At 32.3% G+C, this 20616-nt stretch overlaps 1 protein-coding gene across 1 annotated transcript; it reads right to left on the bottom strand.

Annotated features, from left to right (window-relative positions):
- Positions 1-941: 941 nt before the first annotated feature.
- LOC114712731 (uncharacterized) lies at positions 942-20207 on the bottom strand. Its single transcript, XM_028897277.1, has 5 exons — positions 20135-20207; positions 19832-20041; positions 19504-19637; positions 983-1396; positions 942-947 (listed from the first exon to the last, which is right to left on the bottom strand). Exons 1-5 carry the CDS (start codon positions 20205-20207, stop codon positions 942-944), a joined length of 837 nt encoding a protein of 278 aa, XP_028753110.1.
- Between the last annotated feature and the right edge of the window lie 409 nt (positions 20208-20616).

Genomic DNA, 20616 nt, shown 5'->3' with positions numbered 1-20616 from the left:
ACTGCCAAAATAAAACAATTACATTATTATGAGAACAAATTGTAGCAATTAGTAGCTGTAATAAATTAGCTCTGTAAATACTTACTTTCTTCGTAGGTATCACAACAAGCTGAAGCTAAAGAAATAGCAGGACATTTTCGCACATGACGGATTTTCACAGTCTGAAAATCAATCCCTTGACAGATAGTATGAAGATTTGGCAGTTTTACTAGTCTTATTGCAATTAGTTTAGGAAGCACATTATCCAAGACCAGCTTCTGTCCCTCTGCCTGCTTCCATCCAAATACTTGCCCAAGCTGAGGGGCATCTTCTATACTCACATACAAGAGTCGTGGAAGCTGACCACATGACATAGGGAACAAGCATTTTAAACTTATGCAATGTGTCGCTGTTACTCCGCGTAGCTCTGGGAAACATACTTGATGCAGAGTCATAGTATTTTTGTGATTCTCTTCATCCTCCATAATGCTCACTAGCTCCTCACACTCTGATATCTCTAACCTTTTTAGTTTTTGCAGCCATCTTGAGGTAGATGCACAGAAGACAAATTTCAAATGCATGCATCCGTGGATTCTTAGCTTGGAAAGATTTTGAAAGCTCATGTAAATAATAGGTTCCACACCAATATCCTCCAACTTGGGCAATTCTTGCGTGTTGGAAAGCGGTTTACCTTTCTTCTCAAGAGGTAATGCCTGTGGGCATCATTAAGATATATCAGTATTAATGATTTTCTTAGTTGATCAATCATAAATTAACTGGAAAAAGAAGTCGGAAGGAGGTTTACCTTTCTCCTTGACTGATCTTCTTGTCTTTTATGCCCATCAACCAATAAGTCCATCAAAGTTTTCAAAGCAGGGCATTCATTCAACCTAATATATTCTAGATATAGTTCCTTCACAGAATAGTTTTTAGCACAAATGCCAACCATATTTGGTAAATCATCAAGGCTTAGCCATTTCAGAGCTGGGAGATTAATATCAACCTGAACATTGGGATTCTCATCAGCACGGCATTCTCCAAAGACATGTGTCAACATTCCAGCCCCGTCGATGTTCACAGATTCTAAATGCTTCAAGTCTTTTGAATAAAGAGCTGGGAATATGTATTCCAAGCGGCTACAGCCATAGACTTCAACCTTCTGTAAGTTTGGGAAAATAGAGTTAGCATTCCCACGATCATGACCATGCTCCTCATCTGTTACTATGTGCTCTAGTGCATCGCAATTTCCAACTGCCAACCATTCCAGCAATTTCAATGATGAGACAATGGATGGCGTAAAGAGTGACTTTAACTCAGAAAATCCAACTATCCGTATCCTTCTCAAACTTCTACATGGGTATAATGGTGGCGTGAAAAGACCATGAGCTCTGTTGACAACATATTTCCCCTTTACTGCCTGTATTCCATACAAACATGTGAGGATTCTTCCTCTTTCATCAATTGAAAATGAATGGTACAAGTTATGGTACAGGCTTAATGTTCAAACTTTTCTGATATTACAAAAAAGATCTACTAAGGGAAAATTAAAGAGAACAGCCTACACAAAATAATATTTATTGAAGAGATATTAAAACTTGTAATTATTTATAAGGATCAAATATAAAACCGTAATTTCAAAAATAATAAACTATTCCTAACTAAATTCTTAAGTTTTCTCTAACCACATCTCACATGCGCTCCCTCCGTGTTTTAGGGATCAACTTCTATAATACATAATAACAAATTTCATATTTTAACAATATTGGATTAAAAGTAAAATTGTATCACTTTCAACATAAATCAACGAATCAGAAGAAAAAATGAGCTCCGTAAGTTGGTTTCATATGATTTTTGAGGGAGATATATGGTGGCATAAAAATAATGTAGAAATCAAATTGATCAAATATTACTCATAAAGTTTTTCATAGCTATAATTTTTATCTGCACACTATTTCTTATTTGTCATCAATTTTCATAATCTTTTTCCTTTGCTTTTTCTCGATCTTGGTATGTTTGTATTAAAGTAAATGGTAATAAAAAAACATTTAAAGATGAAAAAATTCTAGGAAATATCTCTAAAATTTCAAAATCTCAAATAAAAAATGACTACAAAAATATGTTGTCATTTACTTCTCCAATGTTATCAATTGCTATTAAAGTGTAGCAAACATGACCGATTTAGAATTTTAAAATTCAAAGATAATTCTTTGGGATTCTCCCTTTTAAAATTAAGGGAATGGAAAATTTTAGGTAAAAATAAATATTAATAATGTTATTTAATTAATTATTTTCTATTTTCAAAAATTGAAATTGGTAAAAATATTTATAAAAGTTCTAATTCTATTTATTAAAATTAATTAAAATATATCTATTTAAATTTAAATATATATAAAAAAAATATGGTAAAACGATTTATAAAAAATAAGTCAAGAAAGAGATATTTGGGAGGAAAAAAAAGAGGGCTTTCAATTGCAACTTAAAAATTAACTATTGATAGCACAATTCATGTAGATGAATGATTTTACTTCATTGTGTGTTTAGATAGATAAGATATTTTAGATAGATTAATATAAATGATTTTGACTGATTTTAATAAATTTCGTTTCAAATATTGATGAGAAAAGGATTATTAAAAATTTTAGTTTAAATTAAGGATTGTTAGGGACTTAGGGATAATTTATTATATTTTAAATTTATATTTTAGTATTTGCTTCTTATAATCAGATCTTTTTTTAGTAAATATCACTTTTTTTGGGTCCTTCCCCCAATTTTCCCAACAAAATTAAGTTCTTCTACAATCAGTAATTTATAAACCGACAAATTTTCGGGTGGGTAGCATATAGAGAAAGACCCAAAGCAGTATAAATATAATGTGCCAAAAAAAAAGTACAAGTAATTTGCAGCATATATTTGAGAGAATTTTTTGGTTTTTGCCAACTGTGCCTAGTGTCTCAATTAGATGGAAAAAAAGAGAAATGCAAAATTAATTTTGTTACTTTAAGACAAATTGATATTCTCATCATATATACAAGAAGAAGTTTAGCAAAGCATATCTGGGTGATTCATACATTATTACAAATAAAGATTTAAAACAAAATAGAGTAACAGGTATTACCTGATTATGGTTTGATTGAGTGTCCGTGGGAGTAGAAGTGTGACGTATAGTTGAGGCTTTTGGTTTTGCCCAAAAACAACAAAGATGACCCCTTGATAGACTGCTACTGCCGTCTACTTTTGCACTTAGAGATGACTTTTGAACTTCATCAGAATAAGGCTGTGGGAGATAACATTCTGCATATATATTGATGAAATTCGGTACCTCATAAATTCTCAATTCTTCTAGCAACTGGAGGATGGCTTCTTTCCCCATTTGGTGCAAATCTTTGTGGTCCGGATATTGCCCAAATACGTATTTTAGTTTCTCACAACCTTCAATGTGCATACTTTCTAGTAGTGGAAGGTCTTCACAAAAACCTATTGGCAATATAAATTCTAATTCAACACAGTAGTAGATCAAGAGATATTTCAATTTTGGCAACATTGAGTCATGACTCTTTTGATTAGGATCCTGATCATCCATAGTCTCTGCTACTATGTATTTCAACTTCAAACATGACATAATATCTAGTTTTTCCAACTGCTTTAGACTCTGTGCCGTGGATGCATGAAAAAGGCATGTCATTGAACATTCATCTAAATATATGGACTTAAGATTACACAGCTCTAACTTGCCATCAAATAACGTGCCTTCCAATTTTTCACATCCAAATAAATGCAGCTCCTTTAGTTGCTTCAAAAAGTCAACAGGATAAGGCCCATGGCATAGTTCTCTCGCATCCACAAACTCAAGCGTCAGTTCAACCAACTTGGAGAAGATAGCCACACCAGGTCGGAGATTCTCGGTGTGGATTAGGAACTTTATCTCATTCATGGAACCCAAAGAGAGCCTCGTTAATTGATCTTTTATGTTGTCATCTTCCACAGATAATATATCAGGAACAATATTTGTCCATCCTCTGTTGTGGCAATCTTCTTCTAACATCAAAACTTCTGCTCTTGCCGCAAGGAACTTAAATATTTCATTGGAGAAGTACACTGTTAAGCCCCGTGAATCAAAATATCTAGATATTGAAAAATCCACTTTATAATTACTAAAATAAACCGGAACCAGACCCTTTATGTGATACCTTTAAAATCTAGGAATTGTTGTAATTTGCCCGTCATAATCATCCACATGATTTGAAGCGTAATACAGCTCCTCTAAGAGAAAGCAACTTCCAATCACTTCAAAAGGATTATTTCTTCCAGTAAAAGAACAGTTCACCATCTCCAACAATCTCAATTTTTGAAGTTCTTTAATTTCTTTTGGCAATTCAATAATTGAACAACTGTTCAATTCAAGGCTCTCAAGGTTTTTTAGATTTGTCAAAATAGATATATCTCCTAATGACTTCAAATTCTTTATGGTCAAAGTTCGAATATTTGTCAATGACAAAGGTGATTGAAATAAGGAAGCAGCTGAAATTTCCAAATCTGACGAACTCATTAAAGCCAAAATTTTAAGGTTCTCCATCCCTTCAAAGGTAGCATGAGGAACTTTGACTCTAGGAGAATTTGCATCATTTATCCAAAGTAAAAGAACCTCAAGTTTTTTGCCATCAAAATGATTCGGAAAGTCAACTATGTTCCAAGATGAATATTGGATGTTTTCCATTAAAGTTGAGTTAGAATTCATGCCTGCTTGAACCTGTTTGTTTCCAATCCATAGAGCTACCTCCCGAACCAAGTCGTGCATTTTGACACATTCATTCTCATCCTTTAATAACAAACAGGAATCTATGAGCTCATTTTTAATTGGAGTAAAATGACTTCTTGCAACAGAGTATATGTTAGCTTCTCCACAAAGGCCAACACCTATAGCAATCCTGGTTAAAAGTTCCATAGGTATTTCATAATCTTCCGGGAAGAGAGAGCACAGGAGGAAGAGTTTTTGCGCCTTTTCATTCTTGAGATTATCATAGCTTAATCTCAAAGAGTTATAAGCCGGTTTCAACTCTTCTTTAACATCGTGAATTCCCTCATGAGTCTGCAGTCTTTTCAAACCATCCTGCCATTCTGATAAAGGCCTAGACTTTAGTGCACTTGCCACTGCTACAATTGCAACTGGTAAACTTCCACACTCCTTCACAATGCCTAAAGCCACATCCTTAAAACCATTGGAAGGACCATCTATGCTCCTGCCAGCATAAGATAAGAAAAGATCAACTGCATCCTTTTCATTTAGGACCTCAAGTTTAATGAGCTCATCGCATCCCATATCTATACAAACTCTCAGATCACGTGTGGTCAGCAAAACAGCACAACAACCCTTGCCATGGCGGCCAAGAGGAATCCCTATATCTCGCAGTGTAAGCTTTTTCCACATGTCATCTAGTATTATAAGTACCTTTTCTCCACCTTCTGCTATTCTTTTCCATAATATTTGCGCTTGTTCAGATTCATCCTCTCCTTGGGTTAAACGCAGACCTAGGTGTTTTGCAATGTTGTCCCGAATATTTTTCAAGTTTGCATCCTTTGAGACAACACTGAAGATGACTTTATCAAAGAACTTTGGTTCCACATCTTTGCCTACTTCTATTGCCATTGTGGTTTTCCCTGTTCCACCTAGCCCATACAATCCAATCATAAACTTGTTGTCATCTTTCAACGCCTCCTTCAGCTTCTCAGAGATCAACTTTCTATCCTCAAAAGTCATAAAATTTGGAGAAGAATAGAACTCGATGCCTGGAAGCCCAGCTGAACGAGCAACACAAGCAAAGTTACTCTGTTCCATCAGTTGTTTAATCGTTTGCGTCTTCGCTTCCAGCTCCTTGCCTCGCTTGTACTGCCAAAAGCAATTAGTGACCAAACCAAACCATTTCTTCTTTCCTTTTGTGTCTTCTCCTGTGAGACCATTGGCTCTTTCTAACCACAGTTTGACTTCATCTTCAACCCTATTCTCATTTCCTTGCTTGGCATCTTCAATATCTTTAAGCACTCTGTTTCTTCTTGCACTCAAACTTGTCTTCTCCTCTTCGAAGTCATCAATATAGCTCTTGTAACAGCACAAGTATTTGATTTCTTGCATTGCTTTATCTACCAATGATTGGGCGACATGGGTAGCCACGCCCTCTCCAATTGCCGCCATCTAATATGCAGAATAAATTACAAAAAGAGACTACCGACAACACTGCTGTATACTTTTGTAGTCTACAAACACGTTCTTATAATTAGGATTAGGGAGGACTAGGGTGGTATGTTTCAACTACACCTACCATGTTCTCAGATTTCAATAACATATACACAAGAAAAAAATATTTTATTATTGGTGATGCGGGGTATGTTTTACAATATGATGGGTTGTCTTCTAATTTCTTAGGAAAATCTACGTCAAACGGAATATATGAATGTTCGCAAACTTTAGTCAGCTTAACAAGCCTATGAGAATATTCTTATAGTAGTGTTTTGTTGTTCATTTTTTTCCCTTTTCTTTCTGTTTTTTTTTTTATATTTCTTTTGTTTATATGACTTTCCAAGCTGGAATTTCATAACTGAAGGAAAAGTTGCATGAAAGTTTTAAATAAGACACTTACTTTCAAGTTTGGTGAATTTGTTAAAATATTGTCAAATTCTTTGCGACTGATATATTATAATTAATTTCAGTGGTGAAATTTCATATGTGCCCTTTGCTTTTGACTAAATTGATTTGCGTTCACTCACCACTGACAACTATTGACCATTTAAAAAATATTTTTTCAAGAAATATTTTATTGAAATATTAAATTTAATTATTTACATATCAAACATTGTAGATTTATAATTAAATCTGAACTTCTTAGATTTAGAAGTAAATCTCTGGAAAAAAATTAATATTTTAATGTTTATATGTCAATATCTTATACTTACTAGTCAAACTTGTAAGTTTACAAGTAAATTTGCCTGATTCTTGTATTAATTTTTCAAAACTTAGAAATCAACTTCCAAATCACCAACTTATTAAATTTACAGGTCATCTTCTTAAATTTATAAGATAAAACTCAAAATCTATAACTTAATAAGGTAAAGAATGCTTAGGTCTTGTAAATTTAGGAAAATGATTTGTAAAATTTAAGAAATTGATGAGTAATAAATCTATTTATAAAATTTGAAGAAGCAATACAATAATAATGTAAATTAAATTATAAACATGTGAAGTTGACATGTAAATCTGAGAAATCGAATTCTAAATATTAAAGTATTAATTTTTGTTAGAGATTTACTTGTAAATGAAGATTTTTGACCAGTAAAAGTATTAATATTTTAAAAAGTTGACTTTGAAATGTAAGAAGTTTGGTTAATAAATCTTAAAGATAGATTTATAAATCTTAAACATACTACTTTAGGTCTTTAATACAAGAACTAGTTGACTAATTTAAGTAAATTAGAAAAATTAGTTAAAATGGTAGTATGTTTGAATTGTAAATGTTAAAATGTTCATATGTTAGTAAAAAAAAAATTTCTAAAAAATAATTGTTGACACTGCTTGGTCAGCGCTTGTCACTGTGAGTCAACGGGTGTGGGTTTGAAAGTATTTATGTCATTTTATTTTGCTGTAAAGCATGGAACTAACATATCATAACTCAAAGTAAACAATTTTTCACGTGTTTCAGAAATATTCAAATTTGATTTTCTATCCAATTCTTTTCACTGGGTTTTTTCTTTGCCAGTTTATCACTAGTTGTAACTCATCATTATGATGAGACTATACCATCCCAATTTGATTTAGATGATTTAAATTTAATTTTTTTAATTTTAAATATATTTTTTATTTCAAATTGCCTTAACCCTCCATGCCTAACACCAACATGCTTTTCTAAGTGAGAAAAGTAGTCGATTATGATTAATTTTATGTGGAGATAATCACACAAGAAAGAAAAAGGAAAAAGGGGGGTTTTAAACGAAATCGGAAAACCAGAACCGCGAAAGCTTTTTCTTGGCAAGAATGACCGAGACGGCTAAGATAATCACATTCAAAACAATAAAGTAGGAGAAGCATAGAGAGACGTAATATTATGGAGAATATAGCCAATATGAACTTATACTTTTAGTTATTTAACTTTATATAAGATTTTAATTTAATCATCTTAACTTTAAAAATTATATTTTTAGTCTTTTAATTCTAAAACCGTTAACAAAAAAAATGATGATATTAAAATCTCAAATGTTAATAAAACATAATTAAATAATAATACTACCTCTGATCCTAATTATAAGACCTGATTTTCATTCAATTTAAATAAAACATCAATCTTTAAAAATAAAACAAATATGGGTATGTTGATAAAGTTTTTTTTCAATTGTGAATTTTACAGATTTACTCAAACAACTGATTAAAAAAAACCTAAAAGCATCTAAGGGCTTGTTTGCTTTCATAATTTTGGGGAAAAAAAATATTTGTTGAAAAAAAAACAGAAATTTTTTTGGTAATTTATTTTTAGTTGGTTATTTTAAAAAATAAAAAACAGTAATGTGTTTTTAAAAACTAAAAGACTAAAACAAGGTTTAGATTTTTTTATTTTTGTATTTTTAACTTTTGTTTTGAAAAATTGGAGAAACCTTCTTCTCTCTCACCCACTGCATGTCAAATGTGATTTTTTTAATATTTTTTGGTTTCAAATATTATTTTCTTAAAATAATTATCTAACATATTTTTTTGTTTTATTATTTTCAAAACTTGTTTTAAAAAACAATTTTATAAAATTATTCGGAAAAAAAGAAAACAAAAAAAAAGAAGAAGAAACAAACAATCCCCAAGTAATTCTTGTTTTCACAGCGACACAAATCAACAAGAAACTTTCTCAATATAGGAAGCTAAACTACATCAATATCAACATTCATATGAGATACAACAAATATAAAGAGTCGCATTCTTCACAAATGGTCAAAAAAAAAAAACACAGTTAATTTTGCACTCCATGTTAAAATACATAAGTCACACTAATTTATAATTTAAGAAGGCTGTAAGAATCTCTATGAATAAATGAAATTTACCATTAAAACTATGGATACATAAACTAACCTGAAAGCAAGAATTGAAGTCTTCAGGTATGCTTCGACTGACCAACCAGCAAGATCTGAAAAATAAAAATATGTAGAAAGTTCAAGAGACTATACACACACACACACACACACACATATATATATATCATGCAAACTTAATTCAGAAGTATCATGGAGTACGTATCTTACCTTTCACAGATTCCTATGCGCTTAAGCTACAATAATGCCTGTGATATAAAACCCTTTTTTGTTTTGCCTTTCTTAGAGTTTTTTTTTCTTTTTTTTTAAAGGAAAGGAAGTATGAGAACAACGATGGAGAGAAAAATCCAATGAGAAATTTAAATATAAAGAGAAAAACGTACAAAGTACTCGGAACAAAAAAGATTTGAAAACAAATTTTTCTTTTTTGTGGTTTTCTCTGAACAAGAAGGAGATCGAAGAACAATGATAACAACAATCAACAAAGATGAGAGTAGAAACAATAATTCAGTAGAGAGGCAAATTTTTTTTTTGGTTTTTAACAAAAGAAGAAAACAGCAAAAACTCTTTTAACAGACAAAGAAATGAGAATTCAAAAGAAGAATATATGGTACGGAGACACAAGAAGAAAATAGACTGCACAAACTGGTTTTGAAGAAGAAGAAGAATTTTTCTTTTCTTTTTTTTGGTTTTGAATCAAAAGAACAACAAAACAACACTACTAATTAACAGACAGAAAAATGAAAGAAAAAAACAAACCAATGATTGGAGGGCTAGAAGGACGATAAGAAAGAAAACAGTGAACAAAAAGAAAATTCAAAGAAATTAAGATCGAAAGTACAAGAAGGATTCAAAGACCAATGAAACAGACAAAGACTGATTTTGCAATAGCGGAGATTGTAGTGATCGGAAATGAGTTTGGTTGTCTTTGAAATTTAAATTGTGGTAGAAAGCTAAAACTATGACTCTTCAACCTTGTAGTGTATATATATTTGTGTGTAGATGAATTAATGGGATCTATGGATAACTTAACATATGGTCTAATAATAGAGGCTACGCTTTTCAAAAACGGAAGAAAGGAATATATATCATACTTCTACCACACCATTTTGCTTTCCCTGCAGAATTAGAATAACTTTATGCATTTAACTTTGCTTTCATACACATGAAAATACAGCTATTGTAAATACATGAAGCCCACTTTAATGCGTAATTTCATTAAGATATAGGTAGTTTAATGAATAAATTAGAATTACAATTAAAAAAAAAAACAAAAAAGATGCACGCTAACTCGGAAGGAGGTCATTGCATCGAGTAAGCTTCACGTAACGTTTGATCTGAAAGCCTCCTTTCGTTTTTCTTCTCCCCCCCCCCCGGGGGGATGTTTTAAGATATAGGTAGTTTATGGGGTGTTTGGATGAAGAAAAATCATGGTTTGCAGAATAGTTTCTGGAGAATAGATTCTGGAGAAAATAGATTTTGAAAGAATAGATTTTCTGGAAAAGTGATTCTGATAAAGTGAGAGTGTTTGGATAATTATTGTCAGAAGTGCTTTTTGATATGTGGAAATTACTAAAAAGGACATAAGTTTAAATGATAATTACATATAAGATATATTTCATAATATATGTTTATTTGAAGTAATAAATTTATTAATAATATATATTTTGGCAACATAATAAATATGGCATAAATAATATAAATAATAAGAAATTAGTGTGTGTATATATTAATAAAATAAATAAATATGTTTTTAGGAAAATGATTTATTTTGCTAAAGAAAATATTATTATTTCACAAAATTAAATAACCACACAAAAAAAAATTCATATTAATTGTCTTAATAATAGAGGTTGCAACGAAATATATTTGTTCAAGTAGGTTTTTTTAACAACACATTATATTATCTGAAAAGAAAAAAGAAAATAAAAAGGACATAACTATTCTTGTACGTAGTGAACAATTTGATCTCTTATAGAGTCACGAAGCCGAGCCATGTGAGATGAAGAATCTACTGATAAAGGTATATGTGAAGATCCAACTCCATCATCATCATTTTCTTCTACATAAGAACCTTCTTGTTCAAACTCAATGAAACCAGGATCAGAAATGGATGTTGATCTAATGAAGTTATGTATGGCCATCGTTGCACAAACAATTTGAACTTGTGTTGAAAAGTCATAGCTCGGCATGTTTCCTAAAATTGCAAACTTACTTTTCCAAACTCCAAAAGTTCTTTCAATAGTGCTCCGTAGACTTGAATGCAAATAATTGAACGCCTCATTATCATTTTCAAGTGCAGATGACCTTCGGAAATCAGGAAGATGGTAGCGTTCACGTCTGTAGGGACCAAGGTATCCCATGGGTGTCGGATAGCCAGCATCCACCAAATAATATTTGCCTACATGAAATATATGATTGGTGTCAATAAAATTTGTTTTCTAACAGTGAAGCACAAATTTTTTGCCAAACCATGGTTTGGCAAAAAAGCCAAACACCCCCTTAGTTGATATAATTTAAATATTCTGAAGCTAAGAATTTTTTTATAATAAAAATATACTCTTCCGATCCTTAATAGAAGACCCATTTAACTAATTTGATTAAATTAAGAAAGTTAGGTAAGTTAGTTAATTATAAGAAATGTGACACATTTTTCCTAAAATACCATAATCATCTTTCTTAATACCCCATCTTCTTCTTTTACTTGATTATGGTTGAGGGAGTATCCATAGGGTTAATTTAGAAAAAACTGATAAATATGAGAAATGAGTCTTATATTTAGAACCAAAACCAACTCACCAATTGGGTCCTATATTAAAGATCGGAGGAGTAATAAATAGGACATTACTAAAAAGAGATGGAATCCCGCACTATTTCGCATGTTACTTTTTCTCTCTTAAAAAACATTTTTAAAATCTAAATTTCAGAAATTAAACTACAAGTATATCTCTTTGTCTCACTTAAATACTTTGTATAATTCTCACTAAAAAGAGGATTCACCTTTAAGTCTTTGAGATATAAAAATCTGTTTACATTAAGTAAATCTTCTGAATTAAAACATATATATGAATGCGGGGTTGCTTTTGGTGGGATTATTATTTGCATTCTGCACCATAACATATGTGCTTTTCTGTGACCTCATCAAAGGAGATGGTGACAAAATTCACTCTATAACCTTTGTCTAATAATTGTAGAACTGAGTTTATGCAAGGCAATTTTGTGTATATATATACATAGATTTATATATGAAACACTTTTGGAAATAATATTAACATATTCTGAACTAATATGCCATCAAGTGTTTTGCTAAGAGTGTGCTTGGAAATAATTTGCACAAGTATAAAATAAAGGAGAATTAGAAGGAAGGACTTGCAGAAAATAAAATTTATTGAGAAACATCCTGAAAATAATAATTATTTAAAAGGACTAAAATATCAAAATATAAATATATTATAATACTATATCTAATTCTTTATATAATAGTTAAATAACTAACTTAAAATATTAAATAAATTGGTTATTTGTAATAAATATATATTGATTTTTTTAAATTATGTTGTTTAATCATTGTTCATTGGAAAGTTGCACGCAATGTGGACCTACAGAAAATTTTAGATTTAGAAGCTCTGTTTTTGCTACTCAGTGCTTCTCGTTGCTCAAAACAGTGCCTCGAAGCTTAGACCTAATCGAACTATTAGCTAATTAATTCTTCGATGACAATATTCAACAGTCAAAGCTTTTGCTTGAGATGGACTCCAAGCAGCATTGTGGCTTTCTTCAAATCGGATAGACAAGAAGACCACCTAGCTTCCATGTCTTTCAGTTTCTGTCTTTCTTTTATTTGGTCTTCCACCATGTGAGACCGCTCTTTCTCCATTGCCAGAAACTCCGTTGTGAACCCTATGGTGTCAGAAACACTCTCCTTCTCTTGTTTTTGAAGAGACAATAGTTTGGCCTCACACTCTTGGATCTCTTTTTCTTTGCTAAGCACTTCAGCTTGTAACCTAGAGATCTGCTCCTTCAACTCAGCTTCCTTCAATTGAGCCTCGGACACAGAATTCTTAGCCTCTGCAATAGAATTCTTGGTGTTGTCGATGTCAGATAAAAGAGTTTTGGCTACTTTCTCTCGTTCTGAGCGTTGTTCAATCATAAGCTTTTCTTTTTGTTCAAGCTTGGCCAATCTGTCGATGGAGGCACAGGCTTGACTGTAGGAAGAGAGAATAGTTTGGATTTCTTGTTGCAGAGAATCAATTGTGTCTTGAAGGCCATGAGAGGGAGGTCCATCTTCAGAACAATGAGAGAACAAGATGTTGAGAGCATTCTCAAGGCGAACTCTGCTTTCTTTAGAGCTAGCTATTTCATTCAAACTCGTCTTCAATGAGCCTTCCAAGTCAGCAAGGGCCTTACTCAACTCTTTATTATCTTGAAGATCAGCAATGATTTTAGATAAATAAGGCGTGTCAACTTCCATATCAGCACCTTCTTTCATCAATTGGAATAACCTCATCAGATCATGTTCTTCAAATATTTGAGACTTCTTCTGCTCTAACTTAACCTTTTCCTCGTCAGTCGAAGCCTCACGATTGACCGTGATTTCAACCTGGAGTGAATCAGAAGAAGCAAATACCATTCATCAGTTGCATACGTGAAAGTTTGTTCATAGGTATTGAATTAAAAACGAAGCTATAATGAATCTACTAAAGGCTTACTTGTGCGCATTCAGTCGGTATAGAAATATCAAAACGGTCTGATTGTGAGCTCTTTGGTTCAGTGTGAGTAGTTGCAATTGTTATTTGAGGCTTCTCGGGAGTAGAGATTGAAGGGTCCTAAGACCATCAAGCCAGAAAAAATTAATCTTAATGAAAATCAATAAAGTTACACTATTGATAAAATCAATAGAGGGGGAACGGAAATAAAGAGTAATTATTTACCGGCGGAGAGGTCATTTCTGTAGTAGCAGTAGGTGGAATTGCCAACGCAACTTTCTGAGTCGTTTCTTTGGGGAAGAGATCATTGGTAGCTTCTTTAACTCTTCGAGGACCTTCATCAAGACTTATATGTTCTCCAAGTGCTTCTTGATGCCTCTTTGATTCCTTTTCACATGACTCCTAAGCAAAGGAATAAATGAGCAAGAGGTGATATATCAAAAGCAGAAACATATGAAACTAGCATGCATTTATGTAGAAGCTGATCTGCTTAGATTTAAGATTGTTAGCTCTGAATGAGTTCCAATATGTTAGTAGAAAGAAAATATTTTATTGGTTTCTCAAATCTGTTTTAATTAGTTTACCGACGGCGTCAACTTTGAAAAACAAGTACGAGAGGCTCCTACTAACTCTTTTATATAAAACAAACATCACTATTAACACTTTTCCGCTTCCACATTACTGCATGCTTAGAAAATGCTCAATAAATATATACAAGTGCGAAAGCATTTTTTTGAGAAAAGACCCTAAGTGCCCTATCGGACTTTGGTGATGTAGTTGCTGCTGTACTTGAAGCAGAAAGTAGTTCTTCAACAATTTCATTTGTTGATGTCTTTGTATTCTGTGTAGCCCATAAAATGTGAATAAATTTCTAAATATGTTCAATTAATCAAGAAGAAAGGCATTTATTAATTAAGGAAAAAGCTCAGTGAAAATACAAGTGAAAACATTTGTTAAGGAATATGAGTCTCACAGTATTTGAATCAGATGATGAAGTTGTTGCTGCTCGATTAGAAATTTGTGTTGAGGGTGAGTTACTAGAGAAGTTCAATTCATTAACAAGCATATCACACATTTAGTGTGAGAGAAACTTTTCTTGGTTGAGGAGGCTGTTTCATTATAATGAAGCATATGTTTGTACCTCTGTCAAGTTTGGTGAGCTACTTTTTTGCTTCTTTACTAGGGAGTCTTTTTCAACAGCCTCCTTGGATGCCTCTTCGCTCTAAACAGTCAATCACAAAAGATACAAAAAGAAGGTAAACTGAGTTTTCATGGTGTTAATAACCATAATAAATCTAATTAGCACTGAAAATAAAATAAGAACTTGATTTATTTGGAACAAATGAATAGAACAATGAGGTAAGAGAGAAATCAATTGTTAATTCTCAAGTGTGCTTGGTTATAGAAAAGGATGATATGCATACATTTTCAAAATTTGGTAAAATGATATTCTGTTGGAGCATTGTTGAGTCTTTTTTCATGTCTTCTTGTGATGATCCCTCTTCCTCGATCTGAAAAATAATAGAAGATATATTAGTTTACTATCAACATCAACTTTGATCCTAAAGGGTACATGAGACGCTCTTGCAAACTCCTATATAAAATGAAAACAATATCACTACTATTAAACCCTTTCTACTTCTGCATTGCTGCATAACTGAGAACTGTTAAATGAAAATACAAGTGAAAGTATTTGTTGAGAAATGGGTTGTTAAGAAGTTTATGACATTGTTTTAATTTATTACAGTGAAGTTTTTGAGAAAAACACAAGTATTTGGTCCAAAATGGTTAAACATCAGTCTACTAAGCCCGCAAGATCAAACCCAAACATCACAAGCCTAAATCTTCCAGAGGACTGTGATATTTTCTTTAACAACTGATATAATCGCTTGACACGTACATGTATTCCATTCTTATCCATTTGTATGATTAGGTGTGTGCACTCTATATGGATCATGCTCTGTGTAATAGTAAGTAAGCTAATCATTTGTAGGTATTGATATTCTCCCTTTTTCTCTATTTTCTCAACAGAAGCATCATGCTTATACCTCCGACAAATTTGGAGAAATACTGGTCTGCTTGTGTCCTGTGGAGCCTTCTTCAATAACCTCAAATGCCTCTTCATCCTCAAATGAATCTTCATCCTAAACAATCACAAACTTAAACATATAAGAAAATATGAAATGAGTTGAAGTCTCTAATAATTAAACGTTACAAATCAAACTAAAACTTGGAACAAAGGAAGAAGACAACAAGTAAGAGAGGATGTGTCGGCCTGGCAACACAAACACTTGTTCTGTTATGGTATTGACTATTGTTATATCTCTCCACAAAGCTTCCTTTAATTCCTCGTAACAGGGATATAAAGAACGTAGTGAGTTGAAGTCATTGGTAAAGATTGTAATCTTAGCCCAAAGCAGTGGATGCATGGAAATTTCTGCCAAATTAGTAGCCAGGGAAATATTTATTCTTGCGTTGGTCAATTTGATTATTAGTTAATCTTGGTGTGAAAATTATCATTTCTCATCTCCCTGTTTTTTTTTTATTATCTCTTTAACCTGATTAAGCCGCATTATTGAGTTTGATACTAACCTCATCAGCCCAGTCCGACACATGATATTTGTACAACCAGTCTTCATCAGAGATTGTTCGAAATGCTAATTCACGTACTGCCAAAATAAAACAATTCCATCGTTATGAGAATAAATCGTAGCAATTGGCGGTTGTAACGAATTGCTTATGTGAATACTTACGTTCAGTGGAGGTATCATTCGCTGAAGTTAAAGAAATGGCAGGACATTGACGCACATGACGGATTATCACGGTTTGAAAATCAATTCCTTGACAGATAGTATGAAGAGTTGGCAGTTTTACTAGTCTTATTGCAACTAGTTTTGGAAGCACATTCTCCAACACCAGCTTCCGTCCCTCTCCCTGCTTCCATCCAAATACTTGCCCAAGCTGGGGGACGTCTTCTATATTCACATACAAGAGTCGTGGAAGCTTACCACTTGATTCAGAAAAAAGGCATTTCAAACTTTTGCAATGCTTCACTGTTATTCCACGTAGCTCTGGGAAGCATGCTTGATGCGGAGTCATAGGATTTTTGTGATTCTCTTCATCCTCCATAATGCTCACTAGCTCCTCACACTCTGATATCTCTAAGCTTTTTAGTTTTTGCAGCCATCTTGAGGTAGATGCACAGAAGATAAATTTCAAATGCTTGCATCTAAGGATTGTTAGCATGGAAAGATTTTGAAAGCTCATGTGAATTTGTTGTTCCACACCGATATCTTCAAACTTGGGCAATTCTTTCATGTTGGAAAGCGGTTTACCTTTCTTCTCAAGAGGTAATGCCTGTGGTTATCATTAAGATATATTAGTATTAATGATTTTCTTAGTTGATCAATCATAAATTAACTGGAAAAAGAAGTCGGAAGGAGGTTTACCTTTCTCTTTGACTGATCTTCTTGTCTTTTATGCCCGTCAACCAATAAGTCCATCAAAGTTTTCAAAGGAAGTTGTGGGCATTCATTCAACCAAATACCTTCTAGATATAGTTCCTTCACAGAATAGTTTTTAGCACAAATGCCAACCATATTTGGTAAATCATCAAGGTAGGTTTTTCAGAGCTGGGAGATTAATATCAACCTGAACATTAAGATTCTCATCAGCACGGCATTTTCCAAAGACATGTGTCAACATTCCAGCCTCGGTGATCTCCACAGATTCTAAATGCTTCAAGTCTTTTGAATAAAAAGCTGGGAAATGTATTCCAAGTGGCTACAGCCATAGACATAAACCCTCAGTAAGTTTGGGAAAATAGAGTTAACATTCCAACGATCATGACCATGCTCCTCATCTGTTACTATGTGCTCTAGTGCATCGCAATTTCCAACTGTCAACCATTCCAGCAATTTCAATGATGAGACAATGGATGGCGTAAAGAGTGACTTTAACTCAGAAAATCCAACTATCCATATCTCTCTCAAACTTCTACATGGGTATAATGGTGGCGTGAAAAGACCATGAGCTCTGTTGACAACATATTTCACTTTAATGCCTGTATTCCATACAAACATGTGAGGATTCTTCGTCTTTCATCAATTGAAAACGAATGGTACAAGTTATGGTACAGGCTTAATGTTCAAACTTTTCTAATATTACAAGAAAGATCTACTATATATAAACAAATTGGGGAAAATTAAAGAGAACAACCTACAAAAAATAATATTTATTGAAGAGATATTAAAATTTGTAATCATTTATAAGGATCAAATATAAAACTGTAATTTCAAAATAATAAACTATTCCTAACTAAATTCTTAAGTTTTCTCTAACCATATCTCACATGCACTCCCTCCGTGTTTTAGGGATCAACTCCTATAATACATAACAACAAATTTCATATTTTAACAATATTGGATTAAAAGTAAAATTGTATCACTTTCAACATAAATCAACGAATCAGAAGAAAAAATGAGCTCCGTAAGTTGGTTTCATATGATTTTTGAGGGAGATATATGGTGGCATAAAAATAATGTAGAAATCAAATTGATCAAACATTACTCATAAAGTTTTTCATAGCTATAATTTTTATCTGCACACTATTTCTTATTTGTTATCAATTTTCATAATCTTTTTGTTTTGTTTTTTCTCGATCTTGATATGTTTGTATTAAAGTAAATGGTAATAAAAAAAAATTTAAAGATGAAAAAATTCTAAAAAATATCTCTAAAATTTCAAAATCTCAAATAAAAAATGACTACAAAAATGTGTTGTCATTTACTTCTCCAATGTTATCAATTGCTATTAAAGTGTAGCAAACATGACCGATTTAGAATTTAAAATTCAAAGGTAATTCTTTGGGATTCTCCCTTTTAAAATTAAGGGAATGGAAAATTTTAGGTAAAAATAAATATTAATAATGTTATTTAATTAATTATTTTCTATTTTCAAAAATTGAAATTGGTAAAAATATTTATAAAAGTTCTAATTCTATTTATTAAAATTAATTAAAATATATCTATTTAAATTTAAATATATATAAAAAAATATGGTAAAACGATTTATAAAAAATAAGTCAAGAAAGAGATATTTGGGGGGGGAAAAAAGAGGGCTTTCAATTGCAACTTAAAAATTAACTATTGATAGCAAAATTCATGTAGATGAATGATTTTACTTCATTGTGTGTTTAGATATATAAGATATTTTAGATAGATTAATATAAATGATTTTGACTGATTTTAATAAATTTCGTTTCAAATATTGATGAGAAAAGGATTATTAAAAATTTTAGTTTAAATTAAGGATTCTTAGGGATAATTTATTATATTTTAAATTTATATTTTAGTATTTGCTTCTTATAATCAGATCTTTTTTAGTAAATATTACTTTTTTTGGGTCCTTCCCCCAATTTTCCCAACAAAATTAAGTTCTTCTACAATCAGTAATTTATAAACAGACAAATTTTCGAGTGGGTAGCGTACAGAGGAAGACCCAAAGCAGTGTAAATATAATGTGCCAAAAAAAAACGTGCAAGTAATTTGCAGCATATATTTGAGCGAATTTTTTGGTTTTTGCCAACTGTGCCTAGCGTCTCAATTAGATGGAAAAAAAGAGAAATGCAAAATTAATTTTGTTACTTTAAGACAAATTGATATTCTCATCATATATACAAGAAGTTTAGCAAAGCATATTTGGGTGATTCATACATTATTACAAATAAAGATTTAAAACAAAATAAAGTAACAGATATTACCTGATTATGGTTTGATTGAGTGTCCATGGGAGCAGAAGTGTGACGGATAGTTGAGGCTTTTGATTTTGCCCAAAAACAACATAGATGACCCCTTGATAGACTGCTACTGCGTCTACTTTTGCACTTGGAGATGACTTTTGAAGTTCATCAGAACAAGGCCGTGGGAGATAACATTCTGCATATATGTTGATGAAATTCGGTACCCCTCTAATTTCCAATACTTCTAGCAACTGGAGGATGGCTTCTTTTCCCATTTGGTGCAAATCTCTATGCTGTGGATATTGCCCAAATACGTATTTTAGTTTCTCACAACCTTGAATCTGCATACTTTCTAGTAGTGGAAGGTCTTCACAAAAACATATTGGCAATATAAATTCTAATTCAGCACAGTCGTAGATCATGAGATATTTCAATTTTGGCAACATTGAGTCATGACTCTTTTGATTAGGATCCTGATCATCCATAGTCTCTGCTACTATGTATTTCAACTTCAAACATTCTCGAATATCCAATGTTTCCAACTGCTTTAGACTCTGTGCTGTGGATGCATGAAAAAGGCATGTCATTGAACATCCATGTAAATATATGGACTTAAGATTACACAGCTCTAGCTTGCCATCAAATAACGTGCCTTCCAATTTTACATCAACCAACTGCAGCTTCCTCAATTGCTTCAAAAAGTCAACAGGATAAGCCCATGGCATAGTTCTCTCACACCCACAGAATCAAGTGTCAGTTCAACCAACTTGGAGAAGATAGCCACACCAGGTCGGAGATTCTCGGTATGGATTAGGCACTTTATCTCATTCATGGAACACAAAGAGAGCCTAGTTAATTGATCTTTCATGTTGTCATCTCCACAGATAAGATGTCAGGAACAATATTTGTCCATCCTCTGTTGTAGTAATCTCCTCCTAAAATCAAAACTTCTGCTCTTGCCACCAGGAGTTTAAATATTTCGTTGGTGAAGTCTACTCTTAAGCCCCATGAATTAAAATATCTAGATATTAAAAAATCCACTTTATAATCACGAACAGCAGACGGACCCTCTATGTGATACCTTTGCAATGTAGGAAGTGTTGTAATTCGCCCGTCATAATCATCCACTTTATT

Source organism: Neltuma alba, unplaced genomic scaffold (genome assembly GCF_004799145.2).
Source record: "Neltuma alba isolate B1F8T4 unplaced genomic scaffold, ASM479914v2 tig00011396_pilon, whole genome shotgun sequence".
Classification (NCBI taxonomy): domain Eukaryota; kingdom Viridiplantae; phylum Streptophyta; class Magnoliopsida; order Fabales; family Fabaceae; genus Neltuma; species Neltuma alba.
The sequence above is the reverse complement of the archived record's forward strand: the minus strand, read 5'-3'. Positions and strand labels throughout refer to the sequence as shown.